This window comes from Sorex araneus, chromosome 4, assembly GCF_027595985.1.
Source record: "Sorex araneus isolate mSorAra2 chromosome 4, mSorAra2.pri, whole genome shotgun sequence".
NCBI lineage: Eukaryota > Metazoa > Chordata > Mammalia > Eulipotyphla > Soricidae > Sorex > Sorex araneus.
In genome coordinates this window covers 217,872,613-217,887,665 of record NC_073305.1, presented here as the reverse complement: position 1 = coordinate 217,887,665, position 15,053 = coordinate 217,872,613, and the positions used below count along the sequence as shown (strand labels likewise).

The 15,053-nt window shown below is 61.2% G+C and overlaps 1 protein-coding gene across 1 annotated transcript in view; it reads right to left on the bottom strand.

Moving 5' to 3' along the window:
- The window catches only part of GRIN2A (glutamate ionotropic receptor NMDA type subunit 2A), a 275,021-nt gene extending 261,413 nt beyond the window's left edge, over positions 1-13,608 (bottom strand). Inside the window, exons 1-3 of the mRNA XM_055136810.1 lie at positions 13,200-13,608; positions 12,381-12,571; positions 10,582-11,016 (exon numbers count right to left, since the gene is read on the bottom strand). Of these exons, the coding sequence (XP_054992785.1) occupies positions 10,582-10,995 (414 nt within the window). The 5' untranslated portion in view covers positions 10,996-11,016; positions 12,381-12,571; positions 13,200-13,608. The remainder of the gene's footprint in view (positions 1-10,581; positions 11,017-12,380; positions 12,572-13,199) is intronic.
- Between the last annotated feature and the right edge of the window lie 1,445 nt (positions 13,609-15,053).

The following is a 15,053-nucleotide window of genomic DNA, read 5'->3' as shown; positions in this document are numbered from 1 at the left end:
GCCACGAAGCAGCGGACATACGGAGGAGCTTTCCCCGAGAGCAGGGTCTGCCCTTGGTTTAACTGTTTAGAACCCGGGGACAGGAACAGAATCTTGGGGATGCAGAGGGAGGCGGGCAAGACGCGGGCCCTTTCGGGGATGTCCGTGTGTTACTAGAGTGAGAACTGCCTGGCTGGGAACGTTCTTTCGTAAGAACCGAGCTGCACGGGGCACAGTGACTGACGCACCCCAGCCTGAGATCACCGGCAATCGCTCTCCACGTCACCTTCCTTAGATGTGCTCCTGCACCAACAACATCTCCACTGGTGAACATGACGCCAGCTGACCTGCGAATGTTTATATTTGTGTGTGTGTGTGTGTGTGTGTGTGTGAGAGAGAGAGAGAGAGAGAGAGAGAGAGAGAGAGAGAGAGCATGAGAGAGAGGAGAGCTGATATGTACATAGGTTTTCTGCTTTTCAAATATCCGTCTACCCTTCAGGGCGATGCTAAAATCCTTTGGGTGTTTGAGGTGATAATGTAGGGATCAAGAATTCCTCCCCATTTCAGGCAAATCCATGCAAAATTAGTTATCCACTTGGAGAGAGTGGGCGTGCTGGCTCCCAGTCAAATCTGGGGACTTAGAGTAGCTGGACTTAAGGACTTATTTTCCAATCAGGGGGTCAAATTGAAAGGCCAAAGCGACAATACAGGGTAGGGACTTTGCCTTGCATGCAGACGACCCGGGTTCCATCCCCGGCATCCCATATGGTCCTTGAGTCCCCCTGAGCACAGAGACAGGAGTAAGCCCTGAACACAGCCAGGGAAGGAGGAACACGAATAAACAAAACAAGGTAAAAAACATGAAGATATATAATAAAAATAAATCAAGGATTTGAGAGGCACAATCTTGGCGTTAGAAAGGACCTGGTGGTGACTCAATTCAACAGTGGCAACACAGACCATGAGCCCCTTCTCTACAGCCTGCCATGGTCTCCGACTCACTGAACTGAATTCCATGAATTCACTGAATTGAGCGAAATTCTCCGATCAAAAACTTGATTCTTTGCCATTTCAAGTCTGCCCTCTGTTCTATCCCCCATCACTAGCTTAACTGAGAACATCCCCTGAATGAATGAATGAATGAATGAGACGGAGCCATCCACCCCTGAGCACATAAGCACAGCTCCTGGAGTCTAGGGCAATGTCTCTTCATCACGCTGAGCATCCCTAAATATGTCCCGGGACTTTGGCTTCTATCATGTTGGTCCCACACACGCCTGTAGCCCCACAGCCATTTCCCAACTTCCATCCTCTAGTCTTAACCCCCAGAATTCAGTCGACAGACAGGAACTGTTGCAGAAACCTCACCCGCTGCCCACTGAATTGTTGCTTGCCCCGCCCCCAGCACCACCACCACCAACAACTGTCACTGTCACTGTCATCCCGTTGCTCATCGATTTGTTCAAGCGGGCACCAGTAACGTCTCCATTGTGAGACTTGTTGTTACTGTTTCTGGCATATCGAATACGCCACAGGGAGCTTGCCAGACTCTGCCATGCAGGCGCGATACTCTTGGTAGCTTGCCGGGCTCTCCGAGAGGGGCGGAGGAATCGAACCCGGGTCGGCCGCAGGAAAGGCGAATGCCCTGCCGCTGTGCTAACGACAACTGTTGACAGAAACAAACATGGCTTCAAGGGTTATCACGAATTCTTGGAGAATTCTTCCTTTCTCTCCCTCTAATTCTTGTTTCCAGGACTGCCAAGGGAGGATGTGATGGCTGGAGCAGAAGCAGCCATTCTGTGACCAAGAGGAAGCAGCCGTTAACAAAGGAGAAGTAGCAGGGCGGAAAGGAGCTGAGTCTTTGAGGGGTTACTGGGTCACCAAGCCACACCTCAGTCCCCATGTTAAAACCCAAACGCTGAAAGTCTGCAAGTTTCAGTCTAACTAAGGGCAACCTTCCCCACTGCTGCCGACAAGGAGAAGCTATAATGAAAGTGGGCCTTGGCCACTCTCGATCTGGACAATCAAGTTCCAGAGACGCTGCACTTTTCCTAAGAGTCACGTCACTCCTTAAGGTCTGCTGAGCATCCGGCCCCTGGGGGAGGAAAAAGGACAACAACAACAACAAACAAGCAACAAACAACAACGACAACAAAAACCCGAGGCTGAAGATCACAATCTCAGAGGCCATGCGGGTGACATCAACGTGTGAGTCAGGCGGGAAGAGCGATAACTAGGAGCGAGGAGGGCTGCCGTGTGTGTGTGTGTGTGTGTGTGTGTGTGTGTGTGTGTGTGTGTGTGTGTGTGTCCGGCACTTCACCCGCCATGACCCACGAGCAAAGCCATTTTCAAGCGAGTTGGAAACCGCACGTCCCCGACTTCCTGCGAGACTGTCAACGCCTCTTAAACCCCCCAGTGCTGCCCAGACTGGCCACACCACTGCACTCTGGACAGACGGCTTAGGGCTTTCATTCCCTGGCCCGACGTCATCAGCATTTCAAGTCAACCAAACTAGTAACATTAAAATATACTGTTCCTCTGAAGTCTAAGCCTAGGTTTGAAATTATCTACTTAAAGGGACAGCTTTGTTTTAAGAACGTAAGAACTGTTCAAATATCTGGAGCCCGAGCGACAGCACAGTGGAGAGGGCGCTGGCCTTGAACGCGGCCGACCTGGGTTCCATCCCCAGAACTCCCCAGGGTACCCTGCCTGGAGTTATCCATAAACTCAGAGCCCTGAGCCCCCGCTGGGCGTGGCCCGAACAATCCAAGATGAACTGCTTACATATCCTTAGGGTACCCGGTTATAAGTACTCCAACCTCAGAAGTAACAGGATACATGTGTCTTACGTAGGTTCTCCTCGGCCCGCTGCTAACATGTGGTCCAGTTCGAGGAGTGCTTCATGGTTAAGGCTGCCCACTCTTCTCTTCAGAGTCACTTAGATACCAGGCACATCTAGTCACCAGTTTGCCAGGAGAAAGCTCCTGGCCTGGCCTGCCAACTCAAAGGAAGCTTCCGGTGTCCCCAGCTAAGGAAACAGGAGTCATTTTCCAGGAGTTGCTCTCCATATCTGAGAGGTCAGGAGAAAGACACCCAGCTTCCTGCTGGGGACACCCTCCTACTACACCCTCCTTCATCATCTCCCCGCCCCGGCTAGTTAAAAGTGCCTGGAGCTGGGGCCAGAGTGACAGGACAGTGAGGAGGGCGTCTGCCTTGCACGCAGCCAGCCCAGGTTCAATCCCCGGCAGCAGCATCCCATAGGGTGCCCCACGCCCCAGGAGTGATTCCTGAGTGCAGAGTCAGGAGTAAGCCCTGAGCATCACTGGGTGTGACCCAAAAAGCAAAATAAATAAATAATTTTTAAGTGCTCGGACCCACAGTTTGCAGCTTTTAACTTCTGCACTGCAGAGAGATTATAAAGACTAAGTACAGACACAGTTGCACGCACGAGCGTATCCTGTAACGAGGGTCGTGAAGGACTAACGAGCTCAGCACTTCTACTCGTGACCTCACTGCATCCACCTGTGAGTTCTGATTGTCCCCATTTTACAGATGGCAGCATAGAGGCTCCGAGACATGAAGGAACATTCCCCCCGGTGACCCACGTGGTAAGTAAGGGGCTCAAATTTATACCAAAGCAACGTTACTCAAGGTCCAGTTGCTTTGTGATACTATAAGGAAAAAAATTATTTGAATCAGAACAGCCTCTCTTAAGACAGCTCCTGCTTCTTGCCAACCTTCTCTTGAAGATAATAAAGTGGCCAGCATTGGAGGGGGCCTTGACCAGCCTGAACCCCCATTTTGCAGATGGGAAGGCTAAGGCGTGGGAAGCTGGCCTTTCTCAAGGTCACATGCCACAGGGAAGCAGACCACGGGGAAACGGAGCCAGGTCCTCAGACACTTTGTCCAAGGTTTTCCAGCGCGCCTGACCTGAGTGGGTCAGTCAGGGTCCCCTGGACACTCTGCCTTCCAGGATTTAAGCAAGACCAATGCATTCAAATGAACATCAGGGTTCAGTCACCGGCGCCCCAGATGGCCCCCCAAGCCCTGCCAGGAGTGAGCCCTGAGCACTGCCAGGGATGGCTCAAAATCAAAACAAAACAAAAAAATTAAACTAGTTGTTTCTTCACCTGCATTGGGGGTCTCAAACCCCAAGGCCACTGGAGCCACGTAGCAAACACAAGGGAGACACGTGGGTGTGGCAGGACCAAGCCAAGGCAGAGGAGCCACCTGTCTAGGGGCCACGAGGGAGACAGCCGTCTCCAGACCACTGAGTCATGCGGGGCTGGCCATCACTTCAGTCGAGGGGCAGGACAGGAGAAACACACACATGCACAAAGCAATGGCCTCATGTTTGCCTGACAGCCGCATGGGAACACACACACACACAAACACATACACACATACACATATACACACATACACATATACACACATACATACACATACACATATACACACATACACAGACATACACATATACACACATACACAGACATACACATATACACGCATACATACACACAAACACATACACATATACACACATACATATACACATATATGCACATGCGCACATGCACATATACACATATACACGCATACATACACATACACACATACACGCATACATACACATACACACATACACATATACACACATACATACACACATATACACACAAACACAGATACATACACATACATACCCATATACACACATACATACACACAAACACAAACACATATACACACACATATACACGCATATATACACATACACACATATACCCCACGTGTGAAGCCCACCACAGCTCTCCAGTGTCCCAGGGTGACTCTCGGGTGCCCTTCACTGATGTAGCTCCCGGGGACGCCGGCCACCCGACGACTGATGTGAGGGTGATGCCACCATCCGCCCCCAGGCTCAAGCCAGCCTCCTGCCTCCTGTTTCGGGGGCCAACGGCAGGGGCTGCAGGTGGCCACCCCACGCTGACGCGTCTGCCTTCCCCAGGTGCTGCCGTGTGGCAGGGGGGCCCGGACAAGCCCCACCAGACCCCAGACCACCCGCGTGCAAAGAGGCGCCGTCTCCCACCCGCTACTCAGCGGCACCGCCCAGGCCTCGGCACAGGACCCCCCCCCCCCGTCTGGATGAACCCCCTGACAAGTAGCAAGCTCGAGCCCCCCAGGAGCAGAGGGAGGGCCGGCACCCCCTGGGCACGAACTCCGAATGAGAATCCCTGAAGCCGCAGTGTGGAAAGTTCTGGAAACTGCAGCTTCCGGAACTCGCGGGCACCTGCGGCTCCGTGCAGAGGATCGACAGCCACAGCCCCCAGTCAGAGGCGGAGAGCGAGAGGGAGGCTGGGAGCCAGGGAGACCGCACAGGGGGACCCAGAGCAGGACAGGCCTGGCGGGGGCGGGAGAACCCGGGGATCTGCAGCCCCTCCCCGCCACGGCGGGGGGGGGGATGGCGGGGGGGGAGGGGAGCCTGTTTCCCGAGAAGGGAAAATGTCCACACGACACCATCACACTGAGAAAAAGAAAAAAGCAGCACGAGAGACGTTCAGGGAAGGAACCGGGTCAGAGCCAGAGCCGACGAGGGAACCGGGTCAGAATCAGAGCCAGCGTGGCGACTGGTCTCCCGACTCCTCAGACGGGATTTCCGGGGGCAGCTCTGATGCCTTCTCTGCGTGCGGGGCGCTGCGTGGGGACCAGAGAGGGAGCCGTCCCCAGCCCCCACAGAGAAGACGGCCTCCGCGGGGGGAGGAGGGCCCCGGGACGCCCTGGCACCGCGGGCCACAGGGCCCTTGCACACTGACTCCCGTCCCAGCTGCGTCCACCATGAGCCTTGGCGAGAGACACACAGGGACCGGGCGGGGCCAGAGGAGGGGTGTGACCCGACAGGAGGGGCCAGGTGGTGCCTGAGGACCCGGATGCCGTGGAACAGGGGAAGGGATTGGACTGACGCCAGCAGACAATCAGCTCAGCATTGCCCCCCTGCTCTGACGGTGTCCATTCCTGAACACGATTCCTGGACACGGGAGAGAAATGTTCGTCCACACCCCTTTGCTGCAAAGGTGTAAAGGGGGGAACACTTCTTTGGGGAGGGGGGCGGGTTTGGGGGCTTTTTGCATTACTTTTTCCAGCTTTCGGCCATACATGGAGATGCCCAGGGGTTCCTTCTAGCTCTGCACTCAGGAATCGCTCCTGGTGACACACGGGGATCCGATGGGAAGCCAGGAATAGAACCCAGGTAGGCCGCGTGCAAGGCAAACGCCCGCCCCGATGTACCATCGTTCCGGTCCCAAGTTGAAACGCTTCTGCCGGGGCTGGAGAGATAGCACAGCGGGTAGGGCATTTGCCTTCCACGCTGCCGACCCGGGTTCAATTCCCAGCATCCCATATGGTCCCCTGAGCACGGCCAGGGGTAATTCCTGAGTACAGAGCCAGGAGTGACCCCTGAGCATCGCTGGGTGTGACCCAAAAAGCAAAAAAAAAAAATGAAACGCTTCTGCCTGTCTCCTCCTTCGGAGGCCCTTCCCGCAACCCGGGCGGCTTCCCTGAGTTCTCTTCCCTTCCTCCCCCTTCCCCTAAATAAACCTCTGAAACCTGAACATCACCCCCGTGAGAATAATATGACCCACGATGCCAGCCTCGTGCCAGAGACAAGGGCCATGCGGGGCACGACACTACCACTCACTGTTTACACAGGCCCTCTGTGTGTGTGTGTGTCCAGAAGCCAAATGTGAGGTCTCTCCCCCAGGAGCTGGGCCTGCACCCCGGAACACATAAAAAGCAGGAGAAGGCTACAGGCCCAGCTGCTGGCCCTGCTGGGAAAGCACGCAGCTCTCTGGAGACAGGCAGGAGAAACCCGAAAACTGCCTCAAAACGATGCTCATGGACCAGTCTGAGAACACCAGGATCCGGCACCAGGCAGACTCCAGGGCTTGGGGCAATTCCCACCGGAAGACACCAACGTGCACTCGGGGAGGGGTGAGGAAGAACAAGAAGCTCCTGACGATGGAAGGGGAGCTCACACCCCCAACACGTGAGTCGAGTTCTTTCACTAAGTCAGCAACCAGCACAGAGGGGTGGAAAGAGCTCCGTAACGACCTCGGGAAGGAAGCAAAGCCCTGCCGATGTGGAAAGCTCCACACAGCGGCAAATCCGTACCCCACAGGTGAAGGAAGGCCGAGGCCAGCTGCCACTACGGAGGGAACAGGGGAGGAGAGACGAGCCGGGGAAGAGATCGAGAGCAACGGCCGCTGCGTACAGGCGACGAGCCCCAGGAGGGAACAGTGATGATGTCGGGGAGGAAACATCCAGCAGAAAGAGCCCACGTTTCTCAGACTTGACGGAACACTCGCTCACGGAGATCACCCCGGGCGCAGAGACAACAAACAAAAGCTATGCGGACGGTGTGATCCCAAACATACACCTGCCCGGCAGAGTCTGAAAGGAACCTGACCAGGAGCTGAGCACTGCTCGGCCCGGCGACAGCATCAGGTCTTTTTATTTTAACTCGAGACTTAATTATATGGTTTTTAAGTGCTCTACGCTGAAAAGAGATGGCATTTTTATAAACTGGAGAGAAGAGGGATGCTATTGCGAATACACACATGCACGTAACACACTATTCCATTAAAATAAAACATGAAACTGTCTTCGGGGAACTCGCCAGCATAGTAGGGAGGTAGAGAAATCACAAATAAGACAAAACTCCAGGCAGGCACCAGCAGGATAAGTGGCACCCCAGAAGGCTGACTCCGGGCCCCAAGGGGTGGGGGGTGCTAAGCAGGGAAGGTGCCTAAGCACCCCCCTTTCCTGAGCTCTATCCCTACCACTCTGCGAACTCCGTTGGGAGGGGGGGCATCAAAATGGCCAGACCGTACATCAGGCAGCGTTTTCAACTCTAAATTAATTACACCGCAAGACCAACCACCGAGAGAAGCAAACCTAAGAAATAAAATTAGCATCTCCGATGTAAATTAAATTAACACCCCCCACCCCGAGCCCTGCTAACTTAGCACAGCGCCATCCTCACAGGGCTTCGTTCCTTGCCTTCGCTGGGGCCAGAAACAGACCGCGGGAAGGGGACAGAGTGTGACCGGGGTCTGCTGAGCTGACCACCCGGTTCCCTGCCCTCTCCTCCGCCGGCTGGGTCAGACGAGCAACTGGGCAGAGCACATTTATCCGGGGGCTCTCTCAAAGGAGCCTCCCCCAAACGGGGACACAGAGAACCTTGTCGGTTTGGGCACAGTCGGGTTGGGGAAAACTCCCCCGACCACCCCCCCAATACCTCTAATACACCCAACAAGCAAGAGGAAGCTAAGGAGGAAGACCCCCCACGCTTCTTCAGGCCGGACAAACCACACTGGGAGTCGGGGGGGAGCAGGTAAAGTCTAAAGCGCCTGGTAGCCTGGGGACCCCTCAGGGGAAGGCAGGTGGATCTTAAAAACATCTCCGGGTTTCCTCAAACCCAGCGCAGGACCCCACCTCGTCAACACAGCCCGCCCACGTCACGGTCGCCCTCCCAGTGCCCTGCGGCCCCGTCCCCGGGAAAGCCACCGACCCCGAGACGCCCACTGGAGCTGGCCCCGTATCTCCTTCCCTTCCCCCCCTCTCCCACCCGCGGGCTTGGCTCCTGGGCTAAGAAAGGCCCTTCCCTCACTTTTCTCGTCTCCAAGCGCCTCACGGTCCCCCCTCGGCGGGGTTGATCCTCAGGTTCCCCCCGCCACTGCCCCCAGAGAGCTCAGGGTCCCTTCCGAGGAGGCACCCAACATCGCGGCAGATCCAGGGGGGCTCGTCTGGGCGCCCTGGCTCCATTCCTGCTTCTCTGCCTGCCGTCAGAGGAGGTAAATGAGGTCACGGCACACCCCACAGCCCCGCGGCTCCCTGCAGACGTGCTCGGGAGCTGCTCGGCAGGTACTCGGCTCTCGGTGAGTGCTCAGTACTCAGTACCCCCTCCAGCACTCCAGCCTGGGTCCCTCACGCCACCGACTCCAAGTCAGCTTTACGTCCGTTTCTCCAATGACCCTGCTGAGCCCTGGTCAAGCCAGGTGCTGTACATTTGAACATTATTAATTTTTTTCTTTTTTCTTTTTTTTTTTTTGGTACTTTGTATGCCTTTGGTGGAAACTTCGGCAGGAAGGAGGGGGTGGTAACATCGACATGCCCGAGTCACCTCCCTCCACCCCCCTGGACCCGGACGCCCTCCTCTCCCTGCCATCACCAGAACCCGTGCCCCCCCCATCCAGCCCCCAAACCCCTGTCCTTGCCCCTCCCCATGGCCCAGGGGGAGACAAAGTCCCTGTCCCCCCTGAAAGGGCAGCAGCACTAAGGGACAGGCGAGAGCCGAGTCCCACGACCTTGGTCCTTGGTGCCTGCCCACTGTCCCGAGTCCCGGTCACTCCCTCTGCCGCCCCAGGGCAGTCTCGGCACCCTGCTGTCTGCCCCAGCTCGGAAATGACCCCATGTCCAAGGCGAGGGACTGTCCCCCCAGAGGAAGTGACCAAAGCGAAGCCCCACCTCTGAGACAGGCCGGGGGACAGCTCAGCCACCGCCGGCGGCTCCTGGCCACCAGGTCACAGAGAACGAACGTCCACTGGGGTGGACTCGGGGCCAGTGCTCTGCCCTCCTGCCGCCCGGGAGAGCACAGTGGTGACAGCAAGCCGCAGGGAAGCTCGAGGAGGGGGACGGAGGCAGGGGCGGCCCCCCGTGTGGGGGCTCTGACAGATGTCACCAATGACGTCCCCTCCATCAGCCCGTCTCCCACCACACCAGGCTCGGGGGGAGGGCCCTAGCTGCCCCCACTCCCCGCCTCCTCCCCAACCAGGTCCCCCGCACACGCACACACGCCCGTCACCCCACACCCCAGTCCTTCCCTTCCCCCTCGACGCCGCCCTCTGATCTACCGGCCCCTGGTGCCACGTCAGCCCCTTTCTTAGCCCTTCTCCCAGCTGCCCGCAGACCCTCCTCACCACCGACCACCTGCCCCTGGGCCGGTCCAGCCTCGGTCCAGCGCTGGGAGCCTTCCCTCCGGCCCTGAGTGCGCGGCCGAGCTCCAGGCCCTGCAGCTGGGGTCCCCGGGACAGTGCTCTCCATACACACCCCCACACCACCTGGGCGGGTCGCTGTCTCCCATGAGACCCCTCCCCCAGCCCCAGGCATCTCCCACTGCCCACCCCCCTTGGCCCAGCTACAGAGTTCCTGCGGAAGCATCCCTATCCCCACGCGGCTCCCTAAGGCCACCAGCCAGAAGGGGAAAGGGGAAAGGGGAAAGGGGAAAGGGCATGTCTGCAACGCAAGCCGGTGGGGTGGGAGAGGAGGCACACGTTCCCGGCGGGCTCTGTCTCCGCGTCCGACTAGAAAGGCTCCAAGCCCGACACCACCCTGTCAATTTTCCAGATGTTCTGGGTTCTTCCTTACAAGCCCCCTAACAGGTCACTTTCAGAAACGAGCTAAAAGGCATTTCCGTCCACTTCCGGGTCGGACAGGCCAGACCCGGTGCTCACCCGGCCCACCAGGCGCCGCCCTCTCTTGCAGATCTCCGCGGAGCAGGGTGCGGGGAGCTCTGGGTGGCAGGCGCCCTCCTCCCCGCCTTACCTTGTCAGCCATGATCATGGACGCGCCCCCGTGGATCCCCAGGATGGGGACAAACGTCTGCGAGGAGATAAAATCCAGCATCTGCGCCACGGCCTCCTGGTCCGTGTCGTCCCCGAACACCAGCCCGTGAATGCGGGCGCCCGACATGAGGTCGCACACGTGCGTGATGAGGCTCTTGGGGTCGGTGCGGTTCATCAGCAGCGCCACCACGTTCACGTCGAGGGGCAGCCCCACGCCCTGCTCGGGCCCCCACAGCGTCCGCAGCTGGCGCTCCGTCATGTCGTGGCTGTGGCCCAGGAGCACCGCGATGTTCAGCGCCGGAGGCCCCTTCTCTGCCGCCGCCGCGGGCGCCGGGCCGCGCCACGCCAGAAGGGCCGCCAGTCCCAGCAGCGCCCAGTAGCCCAGTCTGCCCATAGTCGCCGCCACTGACGGTCCCTGCGGGGGGGAGGGAGAGGACGGGTCCAGACCACGGAGGCCAGGGCCCAGGCCCTCGCGAGCGCGGGCGGAGACCCGCGGGAGCCCAGCCCCAGGGCGGGCTGCCCGGCCACGCGCGACCTCCAGCTCCAGCCCCGGCCCCGGCCCCGGCCCCGCTCGTCAACTCAACCCCAAGCCGGGTTGAGGCTCGGTCCCCCTCGCCAGCCTCGCTTGGCCTCTGCCCTTCAGCCTCTCCTCCCCGCCCACATCGCCCTTCATCCTCCGAGGGTTCGCCCCAGCCTCCCTCCAACTCACCCCTCCGGGCGCCCCTGCTCCGGCCTCCCAAGTTGCGGGCCCGCCCCCAGCGCATCCCCGAGAACTAGAGACCGGCCGGGGGCGAGCGGAGGAGGCGCGGCTCCATCCGGGCTCCCGCGCACCGAGGCCCGGCGAGTTGACTGGTCCCCCAATCCCCCGTACCCCCACCCCCAGGTGACGCACGGACAGGGCCCCGCTAAAGCACCCGCTGCGGGCGGACCCCGCGGGCCCCCCAGGCAGGGCACAGCCGCGGCCCCCAGGGCGCCTCGGAGGCAAGAAGACGCTGGTTTAGGCGCCCTCAGGCGCCCGGGAACTTGGGGGAACTTAGGGCCCTCCCCGGGTCGCCGCGCGAGTAAGGTCTCCCCTCCCGCACCAGCGGCCCAGACCCGCCCCCTGCCCGCGAGCGCACGCGCGCGCGCGCCCCGGGCAATGCAGAATTCCGGAGAGGAGGCGCGTCCCCCCGCGGGCCGGCGCGTGGGAGCTGGCAGAGAACGCGCGTGGGGTGGCGGGTGGGGGGCCCTGAAAGACGCGGGCTGTGCAGCCCCTTCCCTGCCTTCCCACTCGGAGCCCCGCCGCTCGGGTCTGGGGTGGATGCACGTGGGCCCGGGCTGCACACCCTCGGGGGCGCGCTGGCGCGTCTCCCCGCGCCCACCCGCAGACCGCGGGCGCGCTGCCCGCGGGCATCCAGAATCCGCGCACGTCCAGGGGGCACGGGGTGGCGGGGGCGAGGGGGCGTGCACACACACACACACACACACACACACACACGCACGCACACGGACGGCGGCGGCGGCACGGCCGCGCGCGCGCGCGTGTCCAGAGGCGCGCGCCCTCCGCGCCGGGCGCCGCCGGAGCTGGGGAAGTTGGGGCGAACTCAGGCGGGCCCCGGCGAGCCCCGGCAGCGCCACAGCGCGGAGCCGCAGCGCCCCCTGGCGCCCCTCGCCGCGCCGCGCCGCGGGGCCCGGGCTCCCGCTCTGGCTCTCCTTCCCGAGCCCTCCTCTCCCGCTCTCCCTCCGCTCCAGGCTCCCTCCTGCCGGGCGCGCCGAGCCGCGGCTCCCGCTGGGACGTACCTGTAGCCGGAGAAGGTCGAGGATGCGGTGGGGCGCGCCGCGCGCACGAGCATCTCGGCCGCCTCAGCAGCCACCGGGTTTAGCGGGTTCCCGCATGCTGCGGCCCCCGCGCGCTCCCCTGGCTGTCCCGCGCTGTCCGCATCGCCCCCACGGGGGGCGGCTATCCCAGCCGGAGGCTCTGCCGCAGGGCTCTACCGAGGCGGGAAAGAGAGAGCGAGAGAGCGGGCGACAGAGAGAGAGGGAAGGAGAGAGAGGGGGAGAGAAAGGTTGAGCTCGAGGGGCGAGGAGCCGGGGGGCCCATCTGCAGTCTGCAATGCTCGCGGCCCCTCCGTGCACACGGGGGGCGGGGGCTCGACCTGAGTGGGGTGGGGGGAGTCGGCGGCTGTAGCTCCGCGCCAGAGACGCCCCCAGGTCGGATCCTCAGACCCCGTGGCCCATATGGAGAGCTCCGCTCGGAGGCGCCCCGAGGAACGGAGCCCCGGGCTGGCCACCCACGAGCAGCTTTAACTGGGCACCTGCATCTCACCCCCTACCACCTCCCCAGCGCCGGCTGCCGGGAGTTCTGTGGCCAGAAGCTGCCGAGCAGGGGGGGTAGGGCGGGGGAAGCGGAGGGAGCGGAGGGGGGCCCGCCGGGGAGGGAGGGGGCGCTGGCTGAGTTTGCGATGAGCCGGCAGGAGGAGAGGGGGAGGGAGGCGCGATCATTCCCACGCAACGACCCCCTTGCGGTCCTGCCGCCTCCTCCCCTCCAGGCCTCCCGCCATCCATCCCCTTCCCCAAGGGACCACCCAGGCCCCGCGTCCGTCCCGCGCCCGCACTCACCGCAGCCTCTCTCCACATAGTTCTCAGCAGTGGCCGCTCCTGGTCATCTCCAGGGCTGAAGGCTGCGGCCGAGACACTCAGCGCTCACCCGGCCCCATGCTCGGGCTCAGCACCCCTCCCGGGCGCCTCCCTCCACGAGCCGGAGCGCGGCTGGCGGCCACCCCACGCCGGACGGACGGCCGCTGCCCGGCCCGCTCGGCGCGCCCGCGAGCCCTGTCCGCAGCCCCGGCTCGGGGCGGGCGCGCGTGCGGGTGAGTGTGCGGGAGAGCGTGAGCGTGGGGCCGCGCGCGCGCGTGCGGCCGGGGATCCCCGCGGGCAGCTCCCTCCCGACCCTCGGCGGCGGGGCTGCGGCCGCGCCCCGCGTTCCCCCCGGGGCGGGAGTCTGGAGAGCGCCCCGGGCCACCCCGGGCGTCACGGCTCGGGCTCCCGACGCGGGCTGCTGCTGCCGCTGCGGTGGCCTCGGAGGAAGAGGAGGAGGAGGAGGAGGAAGGCAGGGGCGCCCCCCACGCCAACTTAGGGACTTGTTCTCCGCCGGCGAGCCGCAGCCGCGGCAGCCCCCGCGCAGGCTGGAGGGGCTCGGGGCTCGGGGGCGCCTCCCGCCCGCGACCGCCCTCCCCGGAGGCGGGCCGAGGCGGACCCCGCAGTCTCCCGGCGGCGGCGCGGAGCGCGGCCACCCGCTCCCGGAGCGCACGGCGGCGACCAGGCCGGAGCCGGCGGCGGGCGGGCGGCGGGGGCGCCTGCGGCGGGCGCGGCGCTGTCCGTGGTGCTGAAGCCCGCGCTCTCCGCCCGCTCCCGAGCGTCTGGTGCGGCTGGAGAATCAATTATTCACATCCCCGCGGCCGCTTCCTCCCCGCCAGTGCCTCGCGCTGGGTACAGCAATCCCCCCTCCACGCACAGGCGCGCAGACACGCGCGCGCGCGCGCACACACACACACACACACACACATACACACACCAGAAATCTGCTCCAATGCTTCTCCCTGAGCCTGGCCACCCCCACAGAACGCGCTCCTCGGATCTCCAGGCGCCAGAGCCCTCCAAGTAAAGACATCTTTGCATTCCCCACTGGCTTCCTTCCTGGTCTTCAAGTTATACCCAACAAAAGTCGCCCTGAGGCTGCTGCCTCTGAGCTACCAGCAGGGGTGAGCCCGAGCGTATGGAGCCTGCCCCAGGGCCTGGCGGGCTGAATTCTGCACCGGGGCCAGGCGCGGGCTGTGCCAAGGAAGGGCCTGTGTTCATTTTTCACTGGGCATATTGCTCCCTTCCTGTATCCCTGCCCTGTCTCCGCCCTCAGGCCCTGGGAGAAAAGAGGCCCTAAATGTTAAGAGGTTCAGCAAGGTCCAGGCTGGTCTGACTCCGCCCCACCTTGACTTACCAGTTGGACGCCCGGTATTCATCGTCCCGTTTCCGCTGCTAATCTGGGAACTAGGAGGGGTGGTTAAAAGAATAAGTAAGTCTACTTGTCAAGGTTATTTTGAAAAGCACAGGGGATCGTCTTGGTAAAGGAGCCCTGAGATCCACACAGGGGAGGTCGCCCGTGAGCACGCAGTCCACTCAAGGCGGCCCTTCCGGAATGGAGAAAGCGGGTGTGACCACTGACACGGATAAAGGAGAGGCCTGGTTCCGAGAGACCTGGGGTTTAACACTCAGCTAGTTCACGGGGCATTTAATATTCAAGGCAGGGGAAGGAGGGAGCTCGTTCTGGAAGGTCAGTGGACACGAAGCGTGTGTGGCAGAAGATAGAAAATAGGGAATGCTCTACTTCTCGAAGCTCTAGGTGGGTTAAGCTGAGTTAGAAGCCCTATCTTGGTTATCAATCCCACCCACCCTCCAGCAGAAACGACATTTTTTCTT